Source organism: Pimephales promelas, chromosome 3 (genome assembly GCF_988280905.1).
Source record: "Pimephales promelas chromosome 3, fPimPro1.hap1.1, whole genome shotgun sequence".
NCBI lineage: Eukaryota > Metazoa > Chordata > Actinopteri > Cypriniformes > Leuciscidae > Pimephales > Pimephales promelas.
The window spans coordinates 4,484,085-4,510,352 of record NC_142771.1 but is presented as its reverse complement, the minus strand read 5'-3'; the positions used below and the strand labels follow the sequence as shown (position 1 = coordinate 4,510,352).

Genomic DNA, 26,268 nt, shown 5'->3' with positions numbered 1-26,268 from the left:
TTTAATAAAATTTAATAAGTTATTCATGATAAAAAATAAGATGTCAATCATAATCATAATCAATTATTGAAGTTAGTTGATATAATGTTTTATTGAACAAATGTTTAATTTATTTAACTGTCATTTTAACTGATGAAAATAATAACCGTAATTTAATAATGCAGTTTATATATTTAACAATTGTTTAATACCATAAACCGTGATATTTTCTGAGACGGTTCTCATACTCTGAAACTCTCATACGTTACAACCCCACATGGGGGAGTCCCCCACCCCACCCCCGCTGTTAAACAAGTTACTCAGCAACTTTTACTCATGTTTTAAATTAACTACTTTTTACTTGAGTAGATTTTTTAGACTGGTATTTTTACTTTTACTTAAGTAAAAATGTATCAAAGTAATAGTAGACTACTTTAGGTTGAATAACATTCTTCCAGTTTCACCTCTGATATTATAACAGTTACTCTAAAATAGTTATGAATTATTAACAACAAATGACATCTTCAACGGTGTAGTTAGATTAATGTAATAATTACTATCTCTAGAAAGTATTGGTCTACATATTTCTAAATCCTATATCAACCTCAACCACTTGATTAATACAAGGAGGAGAGACAAGAAACTGCACTTTTAATGCTTTCAAATTAACAATATACAATTGCATGAATTATTCTTGAATTGATCAAAGTGTGTAGAGGGAGAAGGTTATATAAAAATATACCTTTTAAAAATGTATGCTAAATGCACTATTGTTTTATACTGAATTGTTCTATAGTTTATGCAGTAGCCTATTTAATGTAATTGCATCATATTTTATTTTAAATTAAAGAAGAATTAAGAGTAATCCCTTTAATTAAATTACAATATTTAGATTACTTGGTAATTAATTATACCCAACACCTCTTTTTGTCTGACGCTGTTGCCATGGTGACTCGTAATATCTGCGCTCCATTGATAATGGCTTTTTATAGCTGTGGTGCACGCGCTTAACTCAGAGTCAGTCAACTCAGAGTTGATTGAACTAACTCATTTCAGCTGTTCTGAAACCGAAAACTCAGAGTTTCCCATCTCAGGGTAAGTCAACTCTGAGTTCAAGCTTTAACTCAGAGTTGGTTGAACCTCCTTATTGAAACGGGCCCCGGATCTGGAATGTAAACCCGAGACCGGTGAACACATGATTCCTATTTTGATCGGTGTATTCTTGTGTGAAGAGCGCGTCCCCGCGTCAATGATGATGCTTTACCCGGAGAGACTGAAGTAAAGAAGTGTGTTTCCCGGTCATGTGTTCAGTGAGAGCTCTCCAGGACTGGTGTCGAGATGTTTGTGAAGTTTATTCTGATGTTCAGATCACGGATATGAGCTCCTCATTCACAGATGGACTGGCTTTCTGTGCGATCATCCATAAGCACAGACCCGATATACTGTAAGAAGCGAGTTTATTATTTTGATCTACGTACGTAAGAAGCATGCGTGTGATCTACTGTAAGAATAAACACTGATTCATCGAGTCATGACTTTTTTTAATATGATCATATGTAGACTAGGCAATAAATTAGCCAGTTAATAAAAATATTGGACAAAACTAGAATATAACGGTTCAATAAAATGTAGCAATTGAATTATAGGTATCATGGTCTAAGGTAGTTTTTCAGTGCCATAATCTGATAATAATAAGAATATAAGGGCTTTTATGAATATTTGCGTGTTTACCATGATATTCTATGGTAACTTGAAAAAAATTGCTCTAAACAAAAAACTCCCAGTTTGAAAACTCTTGCTCTAGATTATTTAAATGCATTTTTTAGTAACATCTTGTGTGTGTTTCTCCTCACATCCACGTGTGTATCTGATGAATCTTCATCTTTCGGTTTGTTTCTCTCTGCAGAGATTTCCACTCTCTGTCCAAACACAACGTCTACGAGAACATGCGTCTGGTGAGTTTCTGTTGAGATCAGCTGGACTTTAGTTTCTGTAGCTGAAGATGTTGAAGCTTCACATGTGAGATGATGGAGGAATAAGCTCAAAGAAAGAACTGTTGTAGTTTAGTAGTTTGTCCATTTCATGTCCTTTATTTCTCTCCATCATCAGGCGTTTGTGGTTGCGGAGCGAGAGCTGGGAATTCCTGCTCTGCTGGATCCGGATGAGCTGATGTGTGTGGAAGAGCCGGATCTTCTGTCCATCATCACTTACGTCTCACAGCTCTACTGTGTCTTCAATGGAAAACCTCTCGGTACGGATCATGAGAAACTGTAAACTGATGAGGATCTCACATGTTCATCATGATTCAGTAGAGCTGACATTGATTGATAATCTCTGGATCTGATCAGATAGTCAGACGATTCCTGTGAAGGCTGAACCTCGCAGAACCATAAGACAAGAACAGACTCACACTCAGGTATCTGTCAGTCTGTCTGTCTCTCTCTGTCTGACTGTCCCTGTCTCCCCTGTCTGTCTGTCCCTCTGTCTGTCTGTCTGTCTGTCTGACTGTCTTTCTGACTGTCCCTGTCTCTCTCCCTCTGTCTCTCTGTCTGTCTCTCTCTGTCTGTCTGTCAGTCAGTCTGTCTGTCTGTCTGTCTGCCTGTCTGTCCCTCTGTCTGTCTGCCTGTCTGTTCCTCTGTCTGTCTCTCTCGTCTGTCTGTCTGTCTGTCTGACTGTCTCTGTCTCCCTCTCTCTGTCTGTCTGTCCCTCTGTCTGTTTGTCTGTCTGTCTGTCCCTCTGTCTGTCCCTCTATCTTTCTGTCTGTCTGTCCTTCTTTCTGTCTGACTGTCCCTGTCTCTCTCTGTCTGTCTGTTCCTCTGTCTGTCTGACTGTCCCTGTCTCCCTCTATCTGTCTGTCCCTCTGTCTGTCTGACTGTCCCTCTGTCTGTCCCTCTATCTTTCTGTCTGTCTGTCCTTCTTTCTGTCTGACTGTCCCTGTCTCTCTCTGTCTGTCTGTTCCTCTGTCTGTCTGACTGTCCCTGTCTCCCTCTATCTGTCTGTCCCTCTGTCTGTCTGACTGTCCCTCTGTCTGTCCCTCTATCTTTCTGTCTGTCTGTCCTTCTTTCTGTCTGACTGTCCCTGTCTCTCTCTGTCTGTCTGTTCCTCTGTCTGACTGTCCCTCTGTCTATTTCTTTCTGTCTGTTCCTCTGTCTGTCTGTCCATCTGTCTATCTCTCTCTGTCTGTCCCTCTGTCTGTTTGTCCCTCTGTCTGTCTGTCCATCTGTCTATCTCTCTCTGTCTGTCCCTCTGTCTGTTTGTCCCTCTGTCTGTTTTTATGTCTGTCCTTCAATCTGTGTGTCCCTCTATCTTTCTGTCCCTTTGACTGTATGTATGTCTGCCTGTTCCTCTCTCTCTCTGTCTGTCCGTCTCTCTGTCTGTATGTCCCTTTGTCTGTCTGCCCCTCTGTCTGTCTGTCTGTCCTTCTGTCTGTATGTCCATTTGACTGTCTGTCCGTCTGCCTGTTCCTCTGTCCGTCTGCCTGTTCCTCTCTCCGTCTGTCCCTCTGTCTGTCTGTCCCTTTATCTGTCTGTCCCTTTGTCTGTCTCTCTGTCTGTCCCTCTGTCTGTCTGTCTGTCCCTTTGTCTGTCTGTTCCTCTCTCTGTCTGTCCGTCTGTCTGTCTGTCTGTCCCTCTATCTGTATGCCCCTCTGTCTGTCTGTCTGTCCCTCTGTCTGTATGTCCATCTGTCTATCTCTCTCTGTCTGTCCCTCTGTCTGTCTGTCCCTCTGTCTGTCTGTCTGTCCCTCTGTCTGTATGTCCCTTTGTCTGTCTGTCAGTTTCCTGTCTGTTCCTCTGTCTCTCAATTTGAATGTCTGCCTGTCTGTATGTCTGTCCCTCTGTCAGTCTGTCGATCTGTCTGTCTGTCTGTCCCTTTGTCTGTCTGTTCCTCTCTCTGTCTGTCCGTCTGTCTGTCTGTCTGTCCCTCTATCTGTATGCCCCTCTGTCTGTCTGTCTGTCCCTCTGTCTGTATGTCCATCTGTCTATCTCTCTCTGTCTGTCCCTCTGTCTGTCTGTCCCTCTGTCTGTCTGTCTGTCTGTCTGTCTGTCTGTCCCTCTGTCTGTATGTCCCTTTGTCTGTCTGTCAGTTTCCTGTCTGTTCCTCTGTCTCTCAATTTGAATGTCTGCCTGTCTGTATGTCTGTCCCTCTGTCAGTCTGTCGATCTGTCTGTCTGTCTTTCCCTCTGTCTTTGTCGCTCGTTCTGTCTGTCTGTCATTCATCTCTCTGCTCTCTTTCAGTTCTCATCAGATGGGATTAGATCTTCAGATAAAAGTGTCTGTAGTGTCTGTCACACACGTGTTCATCTCATTCAGAGGGTTTTTGTGAAGGGACACTTGTATCACCGCTCCTGCTTCAGGTAAAACACACACACACACGTTCACACACACTCACTCACACACACACACACACACTCTGATAGTCCTGATTGTCTCATGGTGTGTTACAGATGCAGTCGCTGCCGTCGGTCTCTGCTACCGATGTCTTTCACAGAAGACAGTGAGACAGGTTTACTGCAGTGCAGTTATCAGTGCAAACCTGTTCCTCAACACGACCGGCCCACAGAGAGAGACAGAGACAAAAGTGAGACAAACAGAGAAAGAAGTGAGACGGACAGAGACAGAAGTGAGACAGACGGAGATAGAAGTGAGACGAACAGAGACCGAAGTGAGACAGATGGAGATAGAAGTGAGACGAACAGAGACAGAAGTGAGACGAACAGAGACCGAAGTGAGACAGACAGAGACAGAAGTGAGACGAACAGAGACCGAAGTGAGACAGAAGGAGACAGTGAGATGGATAGAGACGTGATCAGTGAACATCTCTCCACATCATCGGAGATTGACAAACAAGAACCTCCCAAACCTGCTCCCAGAAAGAGGGTGGAGCCTCAGGAACCTGCTTGCCCCGCCTCCAAATCACAGGACCATCAACCTGACAAAGGTTAGAATCTTCACTCCGGTGTTACTATATAAAGTTACTATTGTTAACATCATAAACAACAGTTCGAGGTCTACATTCTGATTGAATGAGACAAAGCAACTTACTCATTTCCAGTAACTGTTCTGTGGTAATCGCAAGCTTTTGGAGGGCGCATAAGTCTGAACTAGCGAGTTTAGCTGTAGAGGTGCAGAGACAGTGGTCGCCTTGTAGGCAAACATCAGTGCCTTGAATTTGATGCGAGCAGCTATTGGCAGCCAGTGCAAACTGATGAAGAGAGCCGTGCGTCTCTTCGGCTCGTTAAAGACCACCCTCGCTGCTGCATTCTGGATCAGTTGCAAAGGCTTGATAGTACATGCTAAGAGAGCATTAAAATAGTCCAGTCTGGAGAGAACAAGAGCTTGGACAAGGAGTTGTGTTGCTCTGATAGGTAGGGTGTAATCGTCTTAATGTTGTATAAAGCAAATCTGCAGGACTGGGGCATTGCAGTAATGTGGTCTGTGAAGCTTAACTGATCATCAATCACAACTCCAAGACTCCTGGCTGTCCTTGAAGGAGTAATGGATGACGAACCCAGCTGAATGGAGAAGTTGTGGTGTAGTGTTGGGTTGGCTGAGACCACAAGCAGCTGTCTTCGCAAGGTTGATGTGAAGGTCCTTCATCCAACAAGAAATGTCTGTCAGGCAGGCTGAGATGCGAACAGGTACCGTCGGATCATCAGGCTGGAATGAGAACTAGAGTTGTGTGTCATCAGCATAGCAGTGATCCTAGGTAGGACATGTAGATTGAGAAGAGAAGTGGTCCCAGTACTGAGCCCTGAGGCACCCCATTAGCAAGAAGTTGTGACTTAGCCACCTCACCCGTCCAAGATGCCCCGAAGGACCTATCTGAGAGAGGTAAGACTTGAACCTCTGGACTGCCTGTAAATCCTCATGAAGATGGGTGTCACAGGAACTGAGACTGCTGCCTTTAACAGAACGAGAACTGAGGATAGCCAGTCTCAGTTCTTCAGTTTCACTTGAGTGTCCGCTTTTGAAACCAGATCGGTTGTTGTCCCGGATGATGTTCTGTGCGAGAAACATGGAGAGTTGGTCAAACACAACTTGGTCAAGTGTCTTTACAATAAAGGGAAGAAGGGATATTGGTGTGTAGTTTTCTAAAAGTGATTTAGAGTGGGTTTCTTAAGCAGTGGGGTTACCCAAACTTGCTTTAATGCTGTGTGAAGAGAAGAGTTAATAATGTGAGTAAGTGCAGGTGTAACTGATGTGATTGGGGATAGGATCAAGCGGACGGGTAGTAGGAGAGATGTTCACAAAACTGGCCCGGATGAAACGATCTTAAAGTGGAGCAAAGAGTGTTAGTGTCCAGTGCTGAAAACTGAGCGGGTGGAGGATGTGTAGATGAAACCGTAGAGGATAGGCGAGAGAGTGAGCGTAGGTTACGCCGAAAGGTGACATGCGCAGTAGTGTGTGTTGTGTCAAAAAAACTCAATTTTAATAGATTTTCTCATAATAGAGTTATTTATATATATTTATATATTACGGGTTTATATATTTAATCTTAAATAGGTCATTATTACGGTGATGGTTCAGCTTGATGTTTTAAATGCATGTTTCTTAGTGTCTCATGTGTTTGTCTCGTCTCAGTCTCGTCTCAGCGAGTCGTCCGTAAGGATCATCCCTGGAGGAAGATTGTTGAACCGGGTCCCTGGTATCGTCTTCCTCCGACTCAGTCCGCTCACTCCCGCCACTGCCCCGCGACCTTTAACCCCTTCCTGGAGGACGATGAGGACAAGTCAAAGGATGAAGAGGTACTGAATGAAGATCAGATTCAGAGGCCTGCTGGTCCTCATAAAACTGCATTAATAAGTCTGTTTATCCTCAATTCTACAAGATTCAACATTCACATTCTCAGAATAAACTTTAAATAAACGTTAAATAAGTAAGGATAAAACACAAGGAAGAACTAGTCTGTAAACCTGAGGTAGTTTCTGAAACACAAGTCCCAGATTATATTTAGACTCTAGTTTGGACGAGTCTTGTGTTCTGGGAATGGAGCTACTGGTGTTAGCGGAGACGCTCAGTATCAGGTTTATCTGAGGAACACACTGGTTCTGATTCAGCACAAACACAAGAAGCTTGACTGAACAAATCATTTGCTCTTAGATAGTGAAGAAAGTCTCTTAAATTCTGTTTGATTTTTCAATTAAACAACCTCAAACTTCACCCAATTCTTCATCCAGTCATATTGGGATCAGAGCTGAGTCCCAGATTCAGACCAATAACCTGGATCTCCATTTTAATGAACAAGATTGTGCATTCATTTCATTTTCAGAGTCATGTGATTTCTCTATAACCTGGTTGAAGTGATTAAAACCTTGAATTGGTTAGTTGGTGTGTGTGAGCAGAATCACATGATCGGACGTCTGACGCTCAGACTGAAGAGTCACAGGTTGTGGTTGTGGGTTGTTGTTCTCTTTGCAGTCTCATGAGATGTGTGAGTGTTTTCACATCAGACCGTCTATGTTTTTCTCTTTATCAAGCAAAACCCTTTAGGTTTCAAAACTTCCGTTGCACACAAACCACAAGCCTCATCTTCGGTTCCCAGCATGCATCAGGCTGCAGCTCCTGCCCACGGTTTCCCACTCATCAAGAGGAAGGTGAGACAGAAACTGTGTTTGTTTTTCTGTTGGAGTAAATAATGCTTCCTTCACTGCAAACTACAAACTCACAGTACAAGAAAGAGAAATGAGAAAAAGACTTTAGTTCAGCAGGTCTTTTGTGGTTTCACAAGCTTATTTTATATGCGATTGAGATTTGTTACAAACCTACGGAGGCGTATTGCATTCACTTGAAGAAAAAAAATCGCTTTTGCTCTGTTTTTCTGAATTAATGAGTTAATTTTTCATGAGAAAAAAAGTTTTTGCTCTTTTTTTCTGAATTAACGAGTTAATTTTTCATGAGGAAAAAAGTTTTGCTCTGTTTTTCTGAATTAACAAGTTAACTTTCTCAGAATTACGAGATAATTTTTCATGGAAAAAAGTTTTTGCTCTGTTTTTCTAAATTAACTTGTAAATTCAGAAAAAAAGAGCAAAAAAAAAATCCATGAAAAATTAACTTGTTAATTCAGAAAAACAGAGCAAAAAAATTTTCCCATGAAAAATTAACTTGTTAATTCAGAAAAACAGAGCAAAAACTTTTTTCTCATGAAAAATTAACTCGTTTATTCAGAAAAACAGAGCAAACATTTTTTTTCTCATGAAAAATTAACTCATTTATTCAGAAAAACAGAGCAAAACTTTTTTTCTCATGAAAAATTAACTCGTTAATTCAGAAAAACAGAGCAAACATTTTTTTCTCATGAAAAATGAACTCGTTAATTCAGAAAAACAGAGCAAACATTTTTTTCTCATGAAAAATGAACTCGTTAATTCAGAAAAACAGAGCAAAAACTTTTTTCTCATGAGAAATGAACTCGTTAATTCAGAAAAACAGAGCAAAAACTTTTTTCTCATGAAAAATTAACTCATTAATTCAGAAAAACAGAGCACAATTTTTTTTCTCATGAAAAATTAACTCGTTTATTCAGAAAAACAGAGCAAACATTTTTTTTCTCATGAAAAATTAACTCGTTAATTCAGAAAAACAAAGCAAACATTTTTTTTCTCATGAAAAATTAACTCGTTAATTCAGAAAAACAGAGCAAAAACTTTTTTTCTCATGAAAAATTAACTCGTTAATTCAGAAAAACAGAGCAACATTTTTTTTCTCATGAAAAATTAACTCGTTAATTCAGAAAAACAGAGCAAAAACTTTTTTTCTCATGAAAAATTAACTCGTTAATTCAGAGAAACAGAGCAAAAACTTTTTTCTCATGAGAAGTGAACTCGTTAATTCAGAAAAACAGAGCAAAAACTTTTTTCTCATGAAAAATTAACTCATTAATTCAGAAAAACAGAGCAAACATTTTTTTCTCATGAAAAATTAACTCATTAATTCAGAAAAACAGAGCAAACATTTTTTTTCTCATGAAAAATTAACTCATTTATTCAGAAAAACAGAGCAAAAACTTTTTTCTCATGAAAAATTAACTTGTTAATTCAGAAAAACAGAGCAAACATTTTTTTTCTCATGAAAAATTAACTCGTTAATTCAGAAAAACAGAGCAAAAACTTTTTTCTCATGAAAAATTAACTCGTTAATTCAGAAAAACAGAGCAACATTTTTTTTTCTCATGAAAAATTAACTCATTAATTCAGAAAAACAGAGCAAAAAAAATTTTTCTCATGAGAAATGAACTCGTTAATTCAGAAATTAACTCATTAATTCAGAAAAACAGAGCAAAAAAATTTTTCTCATAAGAAATGAACTCGTTAATTCAGAAAAACAGAGCAAAAACTTTTTTCTCATGAAAAATTAACTCATTAATTCAGAAAAACAGAGCACAATTTTTTTTCTCATGAAAAATTAACTCGTTTATTCAGAAAAACAGAGCAAACATTTTTTTTCTCATGAAAAATTAACTCGTTAATTCAGAAAAACAAAGCAAACATTTTTTTTCTCATGAAAAATTAACTCGTTAATTCAGAAAAACAGAGCAAAAACTTTTTTTCTCATGAAAAATTAACTCGTTAATTCAGAAAAACAGAGCAACATTTTTTTTCTCATGAAAAATTAACTCGTTAATTCAGAAAAACAGAGCAAAAACTTTTTTTCTCATGAAAAATTAACTCGTTAATTCAGAGAAACAGAGCAAAAACTTTTTTCTCATGAAAAATTAACTCGTTAATTCAGAGAAACAGAGCAAAAACTTTTTTCTCATGAGAAGTGAACTCGTTAATTCAGAAAAACAGAGCAAAAACTTTTTTCTCATGAAAAATTAACTCGTTAATTCAGAAAAACAGCAAAAACTTTTTTCTCATGAAAAATTAACTCGTTAATTCAGAAAAACAGAGCAAAACTTTTTTTCTCATGAAAAATTAACTCGTTAATTCAGAAAAACAGAGCAAAACTTTTTTCTCATCAAAAATGTACTCGTTAATTCAGAAAAACAGAGCAAAACTTTTTTTCTCATGAAAAATTAACTCATTAATTCAGAAAAACAGATTACAATTTTTTTCTCATGAAAAATTAACTCGTTAATTCAGAAAAACAGAGCAAAAACTTTTTTCTCATCAAAAATTTACTCGTTAATTCAGAAAAACAGAGCAAACATTTTTTTTCTCATCAAAAATTAACTCGTTAATTCAGAAAAACAGAGCAAACATTTTTTTCTCATGAAAAATTAACTCGTTAATTCAGAAAAACAGCAAAAACTTTTTTTCTCATGAAAAATTAACTCGTTAATTCAGAAAAACAGAGAAAACATTTTTTTCTCATGAAAAATTAACTCGTTAATTCAGAAAAACAGCAAAAACTTTTTTCTCATTAAAAATTAACTCGTTAATTCAGAAAAACAGAGCAAAACTTTTTTTCTCATGAAAAATTAACTCGTTAATTCAGAAAAACGGAGCGAAACTTTTTTCTCATGAAAAATGTACTCGTTAATTCAGAAAAACAGAGCAAAACTTTTTTTCTCATGAAAAATTAACTCGTTAATTCAGAAAAACAGAGCAAACATTTTTTTTCTCATGAAAAATTAACTTGTTAATTCAGAAAAACAGAGCAAACATTTTTTTCTCATGAAAAATTAACTTGTTAATTCAGAAAAACAGAGCAAAAACTTTTTCTCATGAAAAATTAACTCGTTAATTCAGAAAAACAGAGCAAAAACTTTTTTCTCATGAAAAATTAACACGTTAATTCAGAAAAACAGAGCAAACATTTTTTTCTCATGAAAAATTAACTCGTTAATTCAGAAAAACAGAGCAAACATTTTTTTTCTCATGAAAAATGAACTCATTAATTCAGAAAAACAGAGCAAAAAGTTTTTTTCTCATGAAAAATTAACTCATTAATTCAGAAAAACAGAGCAAAAACTTTTTTTCTCATGAAAAATTAACTCGTTAATTCAGAAAAACAGCAAAAACTTTTTTTCTCATGAAAAATTAACTCGTTAATTCAGAAAAACAGAGCAAACATTTTTTTCTCATGAAAAATTAACTCGTTAATTCAGAAAAACAGAGCAAACATTTTTTTTCTAATGAAAAATGTACTCGTTAATTCAGAAAAACAGAGCAAACTTTTTTTTCTCATAAAAAAATTAACTCGTTAATTCAGAAAAACAGAGCAAAACTTTTTTCTCATGAAAAATTAATTTGTTAATTCAGAAAAACAAAGCAAAAACTTTTTCCATGAAAAATTATCTCTTAATTCTGAGATAATTAACTTAATTCAGAAAAACGTCTCGGTTACGTATGTAACCCTCGTTCCCTGAGTAGGGAACGGAGACGTTACGTCAGAAGTGACGGAGATTGGGGGTTTCGCATAGAAAGCCAATCCTCTTCGAGTATTAAAACACGAGCCAATGGCATGCAATGCCTTGGGGCTGCGGAATTTTGCATAGCGTACTCCGCCCTACTCCGTGAGTATAAAAGGAGGAAGTGAACGCAACCGCAGTATGTCTTCGCTGAGGAGCCAAGACTGAACTCGGCCTCTACCCAGCGATACAGCAGAAGTGGCAGGGAGACGTAACGTCTCCGTTCCCTACTCAGGGAACGAGGGTTACATACGTAACCGAGACGTTCCCTATCGTAGTCACTTCGAGTTACGTCAGAAGTGACGGAGATTGGGGGTCTGTGCCATCACGCCATCTTCAAGCTGTCTTCCAGTGCCCTGCGAAAGACTGAACCCCCGAGCCTTACCTCTTTTTTTTTTTTTTTTTTTTTGGGGATCCGACTTTGACACAGGATTACCAAGGTACACTGGGAAACATATCCCGAAGGGGACATGCTACCAGCTGCCTACCGAAGGGAGGACTTAAGGATACACATATGGCCACATAGGAACGCATATGGAACACTGGAGTACCAACCGCAGGTGGCTACTGATTTAAACTCCAGGGGTGGCAGATGGCTTGCCAAGGGAAGACACATGCTCAGAGAGGCTTACAGTGGATAATACACATGAGACGGTTACCATGGGGAACCGTGCGCATGGAGGCCCCTAGCTAGCATCCAGAGCAACGCAGTGGTGCCCGCATCGTCGGTGCTGGAGGACTCAAGACTTCAATGGAAGAACTGAGGAAATATCGCACTTATCCAGTCCGGGGAGTGGAGTGGCGAGCAAGCGAAGACACCTGAGCGGATCCAGAACTGGCCGAAACGAGTACGTGAGAGGATACCGGCTCAATTCGCAGATTATAGAATCTGGCGAAGGTGTTGGGTGTCGCCCAGCCTGCAGCTCTGCAGATGTCTGTTAGCGAGGCGCCGTGCGCTAAAGCCCAAGAGGAGGCTACACTCCGAGTGGAATGGGCCGTCACACCAAGGGGGCACGGAAGGCCTTGCTGCTGGTAAGACAAAGCAATGGCATCCACTATCCAGTGGGACAGCCGTTGCTTTGAGAGAGCCCTTCCCTTCTGGCTCCCCCCATGACAGACAAAGAGCTGGTCTGAGGTCCTGAAACACTGCGTTCTGTCGACATAGGTGCGGAGAGCACGTACCGGACAGAGCAGTGCCAAGGCTGGGTCTGCCTCCTCCAGGGGCAGCGCTTGCAGGTTCACCACCAGGTCCCGGAGGGGAGTGGTAGGAACCTTGGGCATATATCCAGGCCGGGGTCTCAGGAATACGTGAGAGTAAGCCGGCCCGAACTCCAGGCACACTTCGTCAACAGAGAGTGCGTGCAGGTCCCTTACTCTCCTGATGGATACCAATGCAATCAGGAGTGCTGTCACATAGGACAGGGCAAAAACTCTACCGACTGCAAAGGCTCCAGGGGAGGCCTCTGCAGAGCACCCAGGTCTACTGAGAGGTCCCCAGAGGGCAGGAGGGGAGGGAGGCGGATTTAGCCCCCTCACTCCCCTCAGGAACCTGATGACCAGGTCATGCTTCCCATAGACTTACCTTTCACTGCATCATGAGACGCGGCAATGGCCGCGACATAATCCAAAGGGTGGAGGGCGACAGCCTGCGCTCCAACCCCTCTTGCAGGAAGGAAGCATGACTCCGATCGAACATCTCCGGGGGTCTTCTCAGCGAGAAGAACACCAATTGACGAAGAGGTTCCACTTCAACGCATAAAGGTGTCACGTGGACGACGCTCTTGCGGAAGTGATGGTTGCCGCCACCGCAGGTGGCAGCGAACTCAAACCTGCCTCGTCCCGTCCTGGAGCCACACGTGCAGCCTCCAAGATCGGGACGAGGGTGCCACAGAGTGCCCCGTCTCTGAGAGAGTAGGTCCGGTCTCAGAGGAATAGGCCAAGGAGGTGCTGTCGCGAGGAGCAAGAGTTCGGAGAACCACGTCTTGGTGGGCCAGTAGGGGGCTACCAGCAAGACCTGCTCCTCGTCCTCCTTGATCTTGCACAACACCCGTGCAAGGAGGCTCACTGGGGGAACGCACACTTGCGTGGGCCCCGTGGCCAGCTGTGCGCCAGCGCATCCGAGCCGAGAGAGCCGCGGGTCAGAGAATAACTGGGCGCAGTGGGACGAGTCCCGAGAGGCGAACAGGTCTAACTGTGCCTCCCCGAACTGGTCCCAATCAGCTGGACCGACTGGGGATGGAGTCGCCATTCGCCGGAGATGGGACGGGCCCGGGACAGCTCGCGGCTGCCCGGTTCCGGTCTCCAGGAATGTAACTGCACGAAGGGACCTCAGGTGCTTCTGACTCCATATCAAGAGGTGGCGGGCGAGCTGCGACAACCGGCGCGAGCGTAGACCCCCCCTGGTGGTTGATGTACGCTACTGCCGTAGTGTTGTCTGAGCGGACAAGCACATGCTGGCCCTAGAGCACGCTCGGAAGCGGTGCCGGGCGAGCCGTACTGCCAACAGCTCGAGGCAATTGACGTGCATGAGGCGCTGGGCTCCTGTCCAGGAACCGGCGGCTGCATGCCCATTGCACATGGCACCCCAACCCGTGGTAGACGCATCCGTGGAGACAACGAGATGCCTGGAAACTCGCTGAATAGGGACCCTGTCCGTAAAAAGCTGAGGTTCGACCACGGGAAGAAGGATCGGCGGCACGTCGGAGTCACTGGAACTCGGAGCGAGCCGCGATGCCATGCCCACCTCGGGACTCGATCGCGAAGCCACAGCTGAAGCGGTCTCATATGAAGCAAACCGAGCGGCGTTGCCGCGGCCGCGGATGCCATATGCCCCAGGAGCCTCTGAAATAGTTTCAGTGGAACCGCACTCTTGCCCTCGAACTGTCGAAGACAAGCCAGCAGTGAGTGCGCGCGCTCGTTCGTGAGCTGCGCGGACATGGCGACCGAGTCTATCTCCATGCCGAGAAAAGAGATCCCCTGCACGGGGCAAAGTTTGCTCTTTTCCCGGTTGACCCGAAGGCCCAGACGGGCTAGGTGCCGTAGCACCAGGTCTCTGTGTTCGCAAACCTGAGCTCGAGAGTGTGCTAGTAACAGCCAGTCGTCGAGATAGTTCAGGATGCGAACCCCGTGTTCGCGAAGGGGAACAAGGGCTGCCTCGACGATCTTCGTGAAGACGCGAGGGGACAGAGCTAACCCGAATGGGAGAACGGCGTACTGGTATGCCTGGCCCTCGAGGCAAACCGAAGAAACGGTCTGTGTCGAGGGAGAATGGAGCCATGGAAGTACGCGTCCTTCAGGTCGATCGCTGCAAACCAATCCTGATACCGAACACATTCGAAAATGCGTTTGGCCGTGAGCATTCTGAACGGTAGTCGATGGAGAGAACGGTTCAAAATGCGCAGGTCCAGGATCGGTCATAACCCACCGGTCTTTCTTGGGGACAATGAAGTAGGGGCTGTAAAGCCCGGACCTCACCTCGGCTGGAGGGACCGTCTCGATTGCACCCTTCGCCAGCAGGGTCGCAATCTCCGCTCTCAAGACTGGGGCATTGCCACCAACCATCGTGGAGCGAACTCCCCTGAAGCGGGGAAGAGACCGTGCGAACTGAATCGCGTAGCCGAATCCGATCGTTCTGATGACCCAGCGGGAACCCCGGGAAGCGCTAGCCAGGCTTCCAGGAAGTGAGCCAACGGGGTCATGCGAACCACAGACGTCCCCCCGGAGGGGCAGCGAGGCGGGTCGACCGGCATGCGTGCAGGAGTTACCCCGTCCGGATGCACCGTCGAAACCCGCTCCCCGACAGAAGAGACCAGGGAAGGCAGAGCGTTCCACGGGGGTCTGTTCTGCCGGGGGTCTGGCGACAGAGGGGGAAGGGATTGGCGTAGCCCGGGGACGACACACGCACCCTTCCGCGCCCTCCGAGACAGAGAGGAATGAACGGGGCGACGCACTGGACGTCGTGCGCGCTCATTCCAGTCTGTGTGCTCAATGACAGTGTCAGCTTTTCCTCAACCAGCTCAGGGAGCTAGCTAGAACAAAAGATTCTCCACCGGCCCTCCACCGGGGAAGGAGGGGCCCTGCCACCGCCTCCTGAGAAAAACCATGACACTATCACTGAGCGGCCCGCCTCAGGAACATCGCTTCGCCTGGCATCTAGCGGGGCACGCGGCCTGAGGGGGGGCTCTTTTCTTGGGACGCTTACCTGTGGCCTCCTCCGCGACGCGAACCGGCTGAAGGCTGCTGCTGGGGCCGCGTGGGAGGGAAGGGAGCCGCAGGGGGGCGTCCTCGGCGGCGAGCTGGCGGAGGCGTCCGAGCCGACGGCTGGTTGGAGGCAGCAGCTGGCCGTCGGGGCAGAGAAACCGCCTTCGTCTGCTCCTAGGCGGTCGAGAAGTGCTGGGCAAAGTCCTGGACCGCACCGCCGAACATTATGATGCTCCTGGACCACAGCGGTGGGCATCACCTGACCAAGGGAGCGAGCGACCGCCTCCGTGACCCGTTTAAGGACAAGGTAGGCGACAGGCTCGCAGCTCGCTTGGTCCGTCACCTCCTCGTGCACATTCCTGAGCAGCCAGCTTTGTAGGTGCTCATCATATGCAGGGCGGAGGCTGCCTGTCCCGCCGCTCTACAGAATCGCGCCGCCATAGACGACGAGAACCCATAGGCTTTGGAGGGGCATCTGAGAGCAACCGCCGGTTGACCGGGGGAGCCCCAGCGTACCCACAGACCGCCGCATCGCCGAGGGGAGGAAGGGCGGGGAACTAAGCACGCTTTTTTTTTTTTTTTTTTTAGTGCGTGTCAGTTCCGCATGCAACTCGGGGAAAAAAGGAAATTGGGGTTGGCCGTGGCCGTAAGGCGGCAGCGTTACCCAAAAACCAATTATTCAGCCGCGAGAGATCGGGGAGGGGCGGAGTTCCACCCCCACCCGATGCTCACGGACGCCCGAGATAGCACGGCCATCATCGCGGGATCAGACACGGCGGCGCTGACGCTCCCGAGGGAGGCAACGCGGCCGCATCCTCACTTCCCGAGGAGTCAAGCCCGCCTAGTGATGCTGTGATCGACATCGCATCATCATCTGGAGCGCTGCCCGAAGCAGCCGGTGCCACCGAAGAAGCAACCGACTGAATCGAACTAACGCTCGCTGGCTCTCGCACTGAGGCGGGAGGTGTGGCCCGAGGAATCGTCGGGGCTTATCCCACACCATCACCGTAAATCACCAGGTCCCCGGGTCGACGGGCCCCCTATGGAGGAAACCGATCGAGCGGGGGGGACCGGGACTCTCACTCAAGTGAGATCATTGAGTCTCGACCTCAGTGTAGAGATGGTCATGTTCCCACAGAAGGAAAATGAGTCATCCACGAACGCTGCTGCTGCATGCTGAAATGCCCAGGCATACAAAGCAGCGATCGTGACCATCAGATGACGACAGAAATCAATCACACCCAGAAGAGCACGGGCGAACCGTCTTTAAAAAGACGTGCGCGTGCAGCTCTTTCAATGAGAGGAGGAAATTCACTCTTTCAGCGCTGAAGCGACCAGGGAGAAGCGCAAAGTCTGGCAGACCACTGCTCAGATCGCAGGCGATGCAGAATCTCGCTGGGTACCGCCGTCACACCAACACTGAAGAGGACGCTCGTCTCGAAGAGTCTTGAACAGTGCTTTCAGGAGTGAAGAGGTTCTCTTGGCTCCGAAGCGAAAACATACTGCGGTTGCGTTCACTTCCTCCTTTTATACTCACGGAGTAGGGCGGAGTACGCTATGCAAAATTCCGCAGCCCCAAGGCATTGCATGCCATTGGCTCGTGTTTTAATACTCGAAGAGGATTGGCTTTCTATGCGAAACCCCCAATCTCCGTCACTTCTGACGTAACTCGAAGTGACTACGATAGGGAACAGAGTAGATTTTTTTTCTTCAAGTGAATGCAATACAATACGCCTCCGTACAAACCTGTAGTGAACGTGAGTGTTTTAATTCAGTTGAATGCACTTTTTTTAGATGTAAAACTATATGTCCAAACCTTAAAAGATTTTGACATTAACACATATTAATAATGTACAAATCCAACACAGGATCATAAACACAACATTCCCAAGTCACCTTTATTTCTATAGCGCTTTATACAATACAGATTGTTTCAAAGCAGCTTTACAGTGATAACAGGACAATAATTCAGTGATGCAAAAAAAGTTTCGGCCGTACTGCAGATCTAAAACAATATAGCTCAATGTTGATTTAGTTCTGTTGTAAAAATCATTGATTATTTTAGGATTGAGTCGTCTTTTCTGTCTCACCATCAAATGTTCTCTGACTGAAGGATGATTGATTGTGTGTTCAGGTGAGCACAGACACACCCGTGTCAGAGAAGGAGGTGTGTAAGGAGCAGAAGGAGCTGCAGGAGCATCTGCTGAAGCTGGAGAAGAGAGGAGTGCAGATGGAGAGAGAGATGAGGAGACGAACGGATGGTGAGAAAACACCTGAACCTCCTCACAGAACTACAGGCTAATGCTAACGCTAACAGACACAATAACAGTCAGACATTCAGTAACAAATACTCTAGAGGAGAGAAATTATTCCTTCTGAAACATTTTCATGGATCAGTGTCTCCCAGTAATTGTGTTTGCATCCCCATACTAATTATGTATCTCAAAGTATTTGCTAATGGAGTTTAAAGTCATGAACTGATGTGGAAGCGAGTAATGAACACAAATCAAATAAACATGAGTTAGTGGATCTGAAAGTGATTTACTAATATTTTTATTTTTGATATGATGTGTCACTACTAGTCTTCAATAATCATCAGATCAGCAGGACTGAAGCTTGTGTGTTTGGAGTCAGGCGCTTGTGTTTATGAATTATGTGTTTGTTTCAGAGAATCTTCTAGTCGACTGGTTCATTCTGATTCATAAGAAGAACATGTTAGTGCGCAGAGATGCAGAGCTGGTGTATATGTGAGTACACACACACACACACACACACTGGATGTGTATTCGTGTTATTGTTTTGACATACATTAAGCTCCCAAAAAAACTTTCTTTTCCTACATGCAAATTTTAGAACATGCTAATACAAATGCTAAACACGCTAATAACATCCATACAATTTAAAAGGGTGAATAAACATACTAAACTGTGTTTTTATTAGGAAAAAAATAAACAAGCAAACTGTTTTCTATAAGGGTTAATGTAGATTGTTTGGGGGGTTCGAGAAAATACTTATTTCAGTATAAAACCGTTAGGTCTCATAATAAGTGTGTGTGTGTGTGTTCAGGTTAAGACAGCATCGTCTGGAGCAGCAACAGACTGATGTAGAGTTTGAGCTCAGGTGCCTCTTCAACAAACCAGGTGACAAACTGAATCAATCATCTTTCTTAATGTGAATATTTTGGTTTTTATGTTGTTTAAATAGTGGTTGGCATTCATTATTTATTCTCTGATATCAAATCTACAAATTAATAGATGATACTAGCATAGAGTATAGATGTCTCCTAAAGGATAATAAACACTGTGAGATTTTTTTTGTTTTCCAGTGTAAATAATCTGAATATTCAACATGACATCATGACTTTTGCGTAAGATAACACGCCACTTTCGAGTCAAGTGGCGTGTTATCTTTACGCAGTTTGAGCTATCCGCGTGTATGTCTACGCCATTAACGTCCAAGTGATTCCATGTGTCTGTACACCCCGTCAAATGTCCAGTCATAAATGCCATTAACCCCAGTGACGGTTAGGTTTAGGGACGGGTTGAGGTAAGTCATATATTTATATAACGTAAAGTCAACAGAGTTCATAAACACGCTGAAAAGCAATTATGCGTCTTGATAGCACGCCAAAAATGGAAATACGAATTGGCGTGTCATACACACGCTACTTCATGAGATCAGTCTGGAATATTCTTAATTCAAGAAGACACTGTATTGTAATGTCTGTCTGTTCTCTGTGCATTTTTTGTTTAGTCATTTAGTTTGTGGACTTTCTTCAGTTCCCTTTTCTCGTTGTGTCTTGTCATTGTATTTAAGCCCTTCTCCAGTTCCTGTTTCCCCTTCTTAGTGTTTTTTTAAACTTTAAGCCCTTGTGTTTCCAGTGTTCATTGTGAGGTCTTGTCCTCTATGATTTTATGTTGGTGCACTCAGTTTAGATGGTCTTGTGTCTTTGTTTCCTTGTTCTTTTATTATTAAACAAATATACACTTGTATCCAGCTGTCCCTAACCAAATGGTTATAGAAGACCATATCCACACATATGTATCCAGCAGTTCAGCTTTTGTCTTTAAGACAATGTGATTTGACTGATGTCGAATACAGGTTTTCAGTTTTGTAAAACTAGCTGTTTCTCTTCACCAGCATGACTTAATGCTGCACAACTTGTACTAGATGAACACCAGCAATGATTTTGTCCATTACTATAGTCATCTCTCACAGACTGCAGCCAACAGGCCCTCCTTATTGACCATCTATCAATTCCCTTGCCAGAAAAGGCACCCAGTATTCCACCATGCTGGCTCCTCATTGAGGTTATGAGGAAAAGGAGAGGGGAACAGGACTCTGAGTTCCTGAATCCACTGGTTGTAGCCTTCCCTAGCCTGGTTTTACCAAGTCCAGTTGCCCAACAGCCGATTCTCATAAGTCTAAAGGTGGTCTTAAGTCCAGTGGCCTAGTTGTTCCAATTCCGGTCCAAGTGCAGTGGTCCCATATCCAATGGTCTCAAGTCCAGTTGTCCGAAGTCCTGTGCTCTGGTTGTCCCACATCCAGTGGTTCCAAGTCCTGTGGTCCAAAGTCCAATAGTCTCATGTTTGGTTGTCCCAAGTCCAATGATTCCAAGTCCAGTGGTCTGGTTGTCCCAAGTCTACGGATCCCAAGTCTACGGATCCCAAGTCTACGGATCCCAAGTCCACTGGTCCCAAGTCCACTGGTCCCAAGTCTACGGATCCCAAGTCTACGAGTCCCAAGTCTACGGGTCCCAAGTCTACGGGTCCCAAGTCTACGGATCCCAAGTCCACTGGTCCAAAGTCTACGGATCCCAAGTCTACGGGTCCCAAGTCTACGGGTCCCAAGTCTACGGGTCCCAAGTCTACGGGTCCCAAGTCTACGGATCCCAAGTCCACTGGTCCAAAGTCTACGGATCCCAAGTCTACGGGTCCCAAGTCTACGGGTCCCAAGTCTACGGGTCCCAAGTCTACGGGTCCCAAGTCTACGGATCCCAAGTCTACGGATCCCAAGTCCACGGATCCCAAGTCCACGGGTCCCAAGTCTACGGATCCCAAGTCCACTGGTCCCAAGTCTACGGATCCCATGTCCACTGGTCCCAAGTCTACAGATCCCAAGTCCACTGGTCCCAAGTCTACAGATCCCAAGTCCACTGGTCCCAAGTCTACGGATCCCAAGTCTACGGATCCCAAGTCCACGGGTCCCAAGTCTACGGATCCCAAGTCCACTGGTCCCAAGTCTACGGATCCCATGTCCACTGGTCCCAAGTCTACAGATCCCAAGTCCACTGGTCCCAAGTCTACAGATCCCAAGTCCACTGGTCCCAAGTCTACGGATCCCAAGTCCACTGGTCCCAAGTCTACGGATCCCAAGTCCACGGGTCCCAAGTCTACAGATCCCAAGTCCACTGGTCCCAAGTCTACGGATCCCAAGTCCACGGGTCCCAAGTCTACGGATCCTAAGTCCACTGGTCCCAAGTCTTCGGATCCCAAGTCCACTGGTCCCAAGTCTGCGGATCCCAAGTCCACTGGTCCCAAGTCCACTGATCCCAAGTCCACTGATCCCAAGTCCACTGATCCCAAGTCCACTGGTCCCAAGTCCACTGGTTTGGATGTTCCAAGTCTTGGAGGCCCATGTCTAGTGTGTCCCTGTGCTCTCTAACCTGGCAGTCTCACCTTATTTTGATCAATTTGTCATTTAACAAGATTGTAATGAAGTTCAGGGAAGAATGAGGCAGGAACCTGCAAACCATGAATGTGACTTTAATGACAAAATAAACAAAAAAAAAATAAAATAAAAGCAGAAGCCCCTCATAGACGACTTCCTTCTATATAAATAAAATAAAAACACAACGTAAATATTCCAGGCCTGGTTCTCTCTTGTCTTGCACTGTCATCCCTCCTCCTTTAATGCTTCTGTTGTGTCAAACAGTTAAACTGTGTTCATAACCATCTCTTCACCGGCCCCGCTCTCTGCCCTGCTTCACACCACAAAGACTTCATAAATAAAATAAATATTCCTTGATTTACGAAAGTTTATATATTTGTACTGGAATAAAATCACTTTTTTTGCAGGTTATGAAATTAAGTGAATATAAAGTATCTCTAGTTTATAGTTTGTGGTGAATGTGTGTGTGTGATTGTCTAGAACAAGACTGGAGCTCTGATGACAGACAGCAGGAACATCAGCTCATGTCACACCTCCTGTCAATCATCCAGCAGAGGAATGACATCATCAGCAGCCTGGATCTAGACAGACAGAGGTCAGAGGTCACCTGACCCCAGCAGTGTGAGGTCACATGATAATTGTGTGTTATTGATGGTTGTGTTGTGTTCTTCATCAGGGAAGAGGAGGAGGACATGATGCTGTCTGCTGTGATCCAGAGGACAGGTGAGAAACGGTCCTCATGTTTTCATTTTAATGTTTTTAGATTTACTTTAAGACTTTCTCTCTCTCTAGACCTCCTGGCACAGAAGGACAAACAGCTGGACAAATTCAACAGGACGTTTAAAGGCCTTCAGATGTTCAAGACGTCCAGCTGTAAAACTAAAAACAGCAGCAGAAAGAAAAGCAGCTGAAGGAGTGAAAGAGACTAGAGATCAGGGGTCTCAAACTCAGATCCTGGAGATCACTGTCCTCAAACCTGAATCAAGCACACCTGAAACAGGATTACAAGAAAGTTTCAGGTAGTTAAAGCTTAACTCTGCAGGATGTTGGTCCTCCAGAAGCTGAGTTTCACACGTATGCTGTAGATGCTAATTCAATAATGCAGAGCAAGAAAAAAACATGGTCTTAAACACTCTAAAACTGTGTTGACAGACACCAGATGCGTCCGTCAAAGCGGATAATCTGGATCCACTTGTCTTGCCTTGAAAGTACTGCCTTCAATATGTCAGAAACAGACTGACCGTTTACTGTCGGTGACTTTACGAATCCAGTGTAGACAGCGTGAAAACCTGCCATGGAAGTGTATCGCTTCCATAGCAGTGTCTTGTCTCATTGGTGAAACAAACATCCTTGAACATTCGGCGTTCCTTTGTAAAAGCCAGATCTGCTCAAGGACAACATCACAAGCCACTTTGTATAGACTGGTCAGAGGTGGAGATGTAAGCTTTTACAATTCCCCTTTAAGATTTATATTGCGAGGGCATGTCATGGACATTTAATACCACCCAAATAGTCCATTTTTTATACAGTTCTGCATATATGTAATGTATATCAAATGTGTTTTTTGTTTGTTTTATAGTTTCTTTTCTTTGGTGTTTAATGTGAGGACTGCAAAGCAAGCTTTTCTTTGCATTGTGTAAATCTCACTCAATACATATATAAGTAAATGTGCTTTGCTTCAAATTTGCGTCAAATAGACGTTTAGAAGATGTCAGTTTAACATACATCTTAGAGACATCTTCTAAACGTCTATTTGACATCTGACCGGGACGTCCTATAGACGTATTGCAGATGAGCAAACACTCTTAAAAATACGTCTTCCAGATGTAAAAATCACATCACATAGATTTGTGCTGTTGCTGTGTTAATTGTTAGTGGTATAAACTAGCGATTTCTTTTTACTAAATGCCACCGTTACTAGCGTTATACACTAATCAGTTTTTAGAGATAAAACTCTTTACATTCGATTATCATGAAAACAAAACTCAGAGAACGGGTTGACTAGGTACTGATGTTTTATAAGACCAAAGGTTCATTTTGCGCCGGAGTTCTCCTTTAAATGAACACTGAAGCAGTGTTTAAGTTAATGAGATAATTAAGTGAATAATTCAGAACACCTAATTGCATTTTTTTATATATAATTTTAAATGTTAACATTTTAGTTTCAAAGGATTTATAATGAAATGTTATATTATTTTAATATAGTTTCAGTGTAAACTGAGCCTATGTTTTTTTTTTGACTCTCAAAGTGACTGTTGACTTGCATTATGAATCGCCAAAGACCACCGTTTCAGCAAAAGAACTTCTTTAGTGTTCTGAAGATAAAATAAGTCACTTGGATGACCTGGGAGAGAAACTTTACAGCAAACAGAATCACTGAAGGGCAGACAAACAAGAACAGAAGAAAGAGAAGAGACGAGACGAGCAGAAACATAAGGACTGTAAATGACTTCAGCTTTAGATGAAAATCAACTGAAGATAAAATAAGAAAAATCTGTGAAGATTTCAGCAGAGGAGGATTAAACAACTCCATTACCAGCTTCACTTATTACTAAGCAGTTTGAGATATGTTGAAGTGGAGTAGCCATTAGCCAATATGATTTTTTAATGCAATTTCTCCCGTATGCTCAGAAACGGTATTAATTCAGGTTTTATAAGTCAGATCTGTAATTCATGTCATTTGTGTTAGCTGTTATTGCTAATAATTTTGTTGAGTTTTACATTGATGTTTGTATAGCCTAAATTAATTAAATCCCTTGCATCCTTTTGTTTTATCCCTATGGAGGCGTATTGCATTCACTTAAAGAAAAAAATCTACTCTGTTTTTCTGAATTAACGAGTTAATTTTTCATGAGAAAAAAAATTTTGCTCTGTTTTTCTGAATTAACGAGTTAATTTTTCATGAGAAAAAACTTTTTTGCTCTGTTTTTCTGAATTAATGAGTTAATTTTTCATGAGAAAAAAAATTTGCTCTGTTTTTCTGAATTAACGAGTTAATTTTTCATGAGAAAAAACTTTTTTGCTCTGTTTTTCTGAATTAATGAGTTAATTTTTCATGAGAAAAAAAATTTTGCTCTGTTTTTCTGAATTAACGAGTTAATTTTTCATGAGAAAAAACTTTTTTGCTCTGTTTTTCTGAATTAATGAGTTAATTTTTCATGAGAAAAAAAATTTTGCTCTGTTTTTCTGAATTAACGAGTTAATTTTTCATGAGAAAAAACTTTTTTGCTCTGTTTTTCTGAATTAATGGGTTAATTTTTCATGAGAAAAAACTTTTTTGCTCTGTTTTTCTGAATTAATGAGTTAATTTTTCATGAGAAAAAAAATTTTGCTCTGTTTTTCTGAATTAACGAGTTAATTTTTCATGAGAAAAAACTTTTTTGCTCTGTTTTTCTGAATTAATGAGTTAATTTTTCATGAGAAAAAAAATTTTGCTCTGTTTTTCTGAATTAACGAGTTAATTTTTCATGAGAAAAAACTTTTTTGCTCTGTTTTTCTGAATTAATGAGTTAATTTTTCATGAGAAAAAAATTTGCTCTGTTTTTCTGAATTAACGAGTTAATTTTTCATGAGAAAAAACTTTTTTGCTCTGTTTTTCTGAATTAATGAGTTAATTTTTCATGAGAAAAAAAATTTGCTCTGTTTTTCTGAACTAACGAGTTAATTTTTCATGAGAAAATTGTTTTTGCTCTGTTTTTCTGAATTAATGAGTTAATTTTTCATGAGAAAAAAATTGCTCTGTTTTTCTGAATTAACGAGTTAATTTTTCATGAGAAAAAATGTTTGCTCTGTTTTTCTGAATTAACGAGTTAATTTTTCATGAGAAAAAATGTTTGCTCTGTTTTTCTGAATTAACGAGTCAATTTTTCATGAGAAAAAAAGTTTTTGCTCTGTTTTTCTGAATTAACGAGTTAATTTTTCATGAGAAAAAACTTTTTTGCTCTGTTTTTCTGAATTAATGAGTTAATTTTTCATGAGAAAAAAAATTTTGCTCTGTTTTTCTGAATTAACGAGTTAATTTTTCATGAGAAAAAACTTTTTTGCTCTGTTTTTCTGAATTAATGAGTTAATTTTTCATGAGAAAAAAATTTGCTCTGTTTTTCTGAATTAACGAGTTAATTTTTCATGAGAAAAAACTTTTTTGCTCTGTTTTTCTGAATTAATGAGTTAATTTTTCATGAGAAAAAAAATTTGCTCTGTTTTTCTGAACTAACGAGTTAATTTTTCATGAGAAAATTTTTTTTGCTCTGTTTTTCTGAATTAATGAGTTAATTTTTCATGAGAAAAAAAATTGCTCTGTTTTTCTGAATTAACGAGTTAATTTTTCATGAGAAAAAATGTTTGCTCTGTTTTTCTGAATTAACGAGTTAATTTTTCATGAGAAAAAATGTTTGCTCTGTTTTTCTGAATTAACGAGTCAATTTTTCATGAGAAAAAAAGTTTTTGCTCTGTTTTTCTGAATTAACGAGTTAATTTTTCATGAGAAAAAAAATTTGCTCTGTTTTTCTGAATTAACGAGTCAATTTTTCATGAGAAAAAACTTTTTTGCTCTGTTTTTCTGAATTAACGAGTTAATTTTTCATGAGAAAAAAACATTTTTTGCTCTGTTTTTCTCAATTAGTGAGTTAATTTTTCATGAGAAAATTTTTTTTGCTCTGTTTTTCTGAATTAATGAGTTAATTTTTAATGGAATTTTTTTTTTGCTCTGTTTTTCTGAATTAATGAGTTAATTTAGAAAAACAGCAAAAATAAATTTTCTCATGAAAAATTAACTCATTAATTCAATTAAATTAACTGAATTAACTCATTAATTAACTCGTTAATTCAGAAAAACAGAGTACATTTTTTTTCTTCAAGTGAATGCAATACGCCTCCGTACATTAATTCAGAAAAACAGAGTAGATTTTTTTTCTTCAAGTGAATGCAATACGCCTCCGTATATCCCAATGTTAAAGCAGCATTATTTTTTATTTTATTTCAGACTTTGTTATGGGCTCTATGCACAGTGATATTTCCGGTGAAGGTGTAAGGATGCTCGATAACTTCCGCCGATCATAGAGTCCAATG

At 42.1% G+C, this 26,268-nt stretch overlaps 1 protein-coding gene and 1 pseudogene across 1 annotated transcript; one reads left to right on the top strand and one right to left on the bottom strand.

Annotated features, from left to right (window-relative positions):
- Nucleotides 1-1,144: 1,144 nt before the first annotated feature.
- micall1b.2 (MICAL like 1b, duplicate 2) lies at nucleotides 1,145-24,052 on the top strand. The gene is made up of 14 exons (XM_089129057.1): nucleotides 1,145-1,423; nucleotides 1,886-1,934; nucleotides 2,089-2,230; nucleotides 2,328-2,395; nucleotides 4,215-4,333; nucleotides 4,424-4,917; nucleotides 6,561-6,724; nucleotides 7,457-7,573; nucleotides 17,666-17,792; nucleotides 18,200-18,278; nucleotides 18,598-18,671; nucleotides 21,682-21,796; nucleotides 21,878-21,924; nucleotides 21,994-24,052. The coding sequence occupies exons 1-14, from the start codon at nucleotides 1,281-1,283 to the stop codon at nucleotides 22,110-22,112; spliced, it is 1,857 nt and encodes a 618-aa protein (XP_088985183.1). The 5' UTR covers nucleotides 1,145-1,280; the 3' UTR covers nucleotides 22,113-24,052.
- On the bottom strand, nucleotides 2,648-4,196 carry LOC148981887 (uncharacterized; annotated as a pseudogene).
- Nucleotides 24,053-26,268: the final 2,216 nt, after the last annotated feature.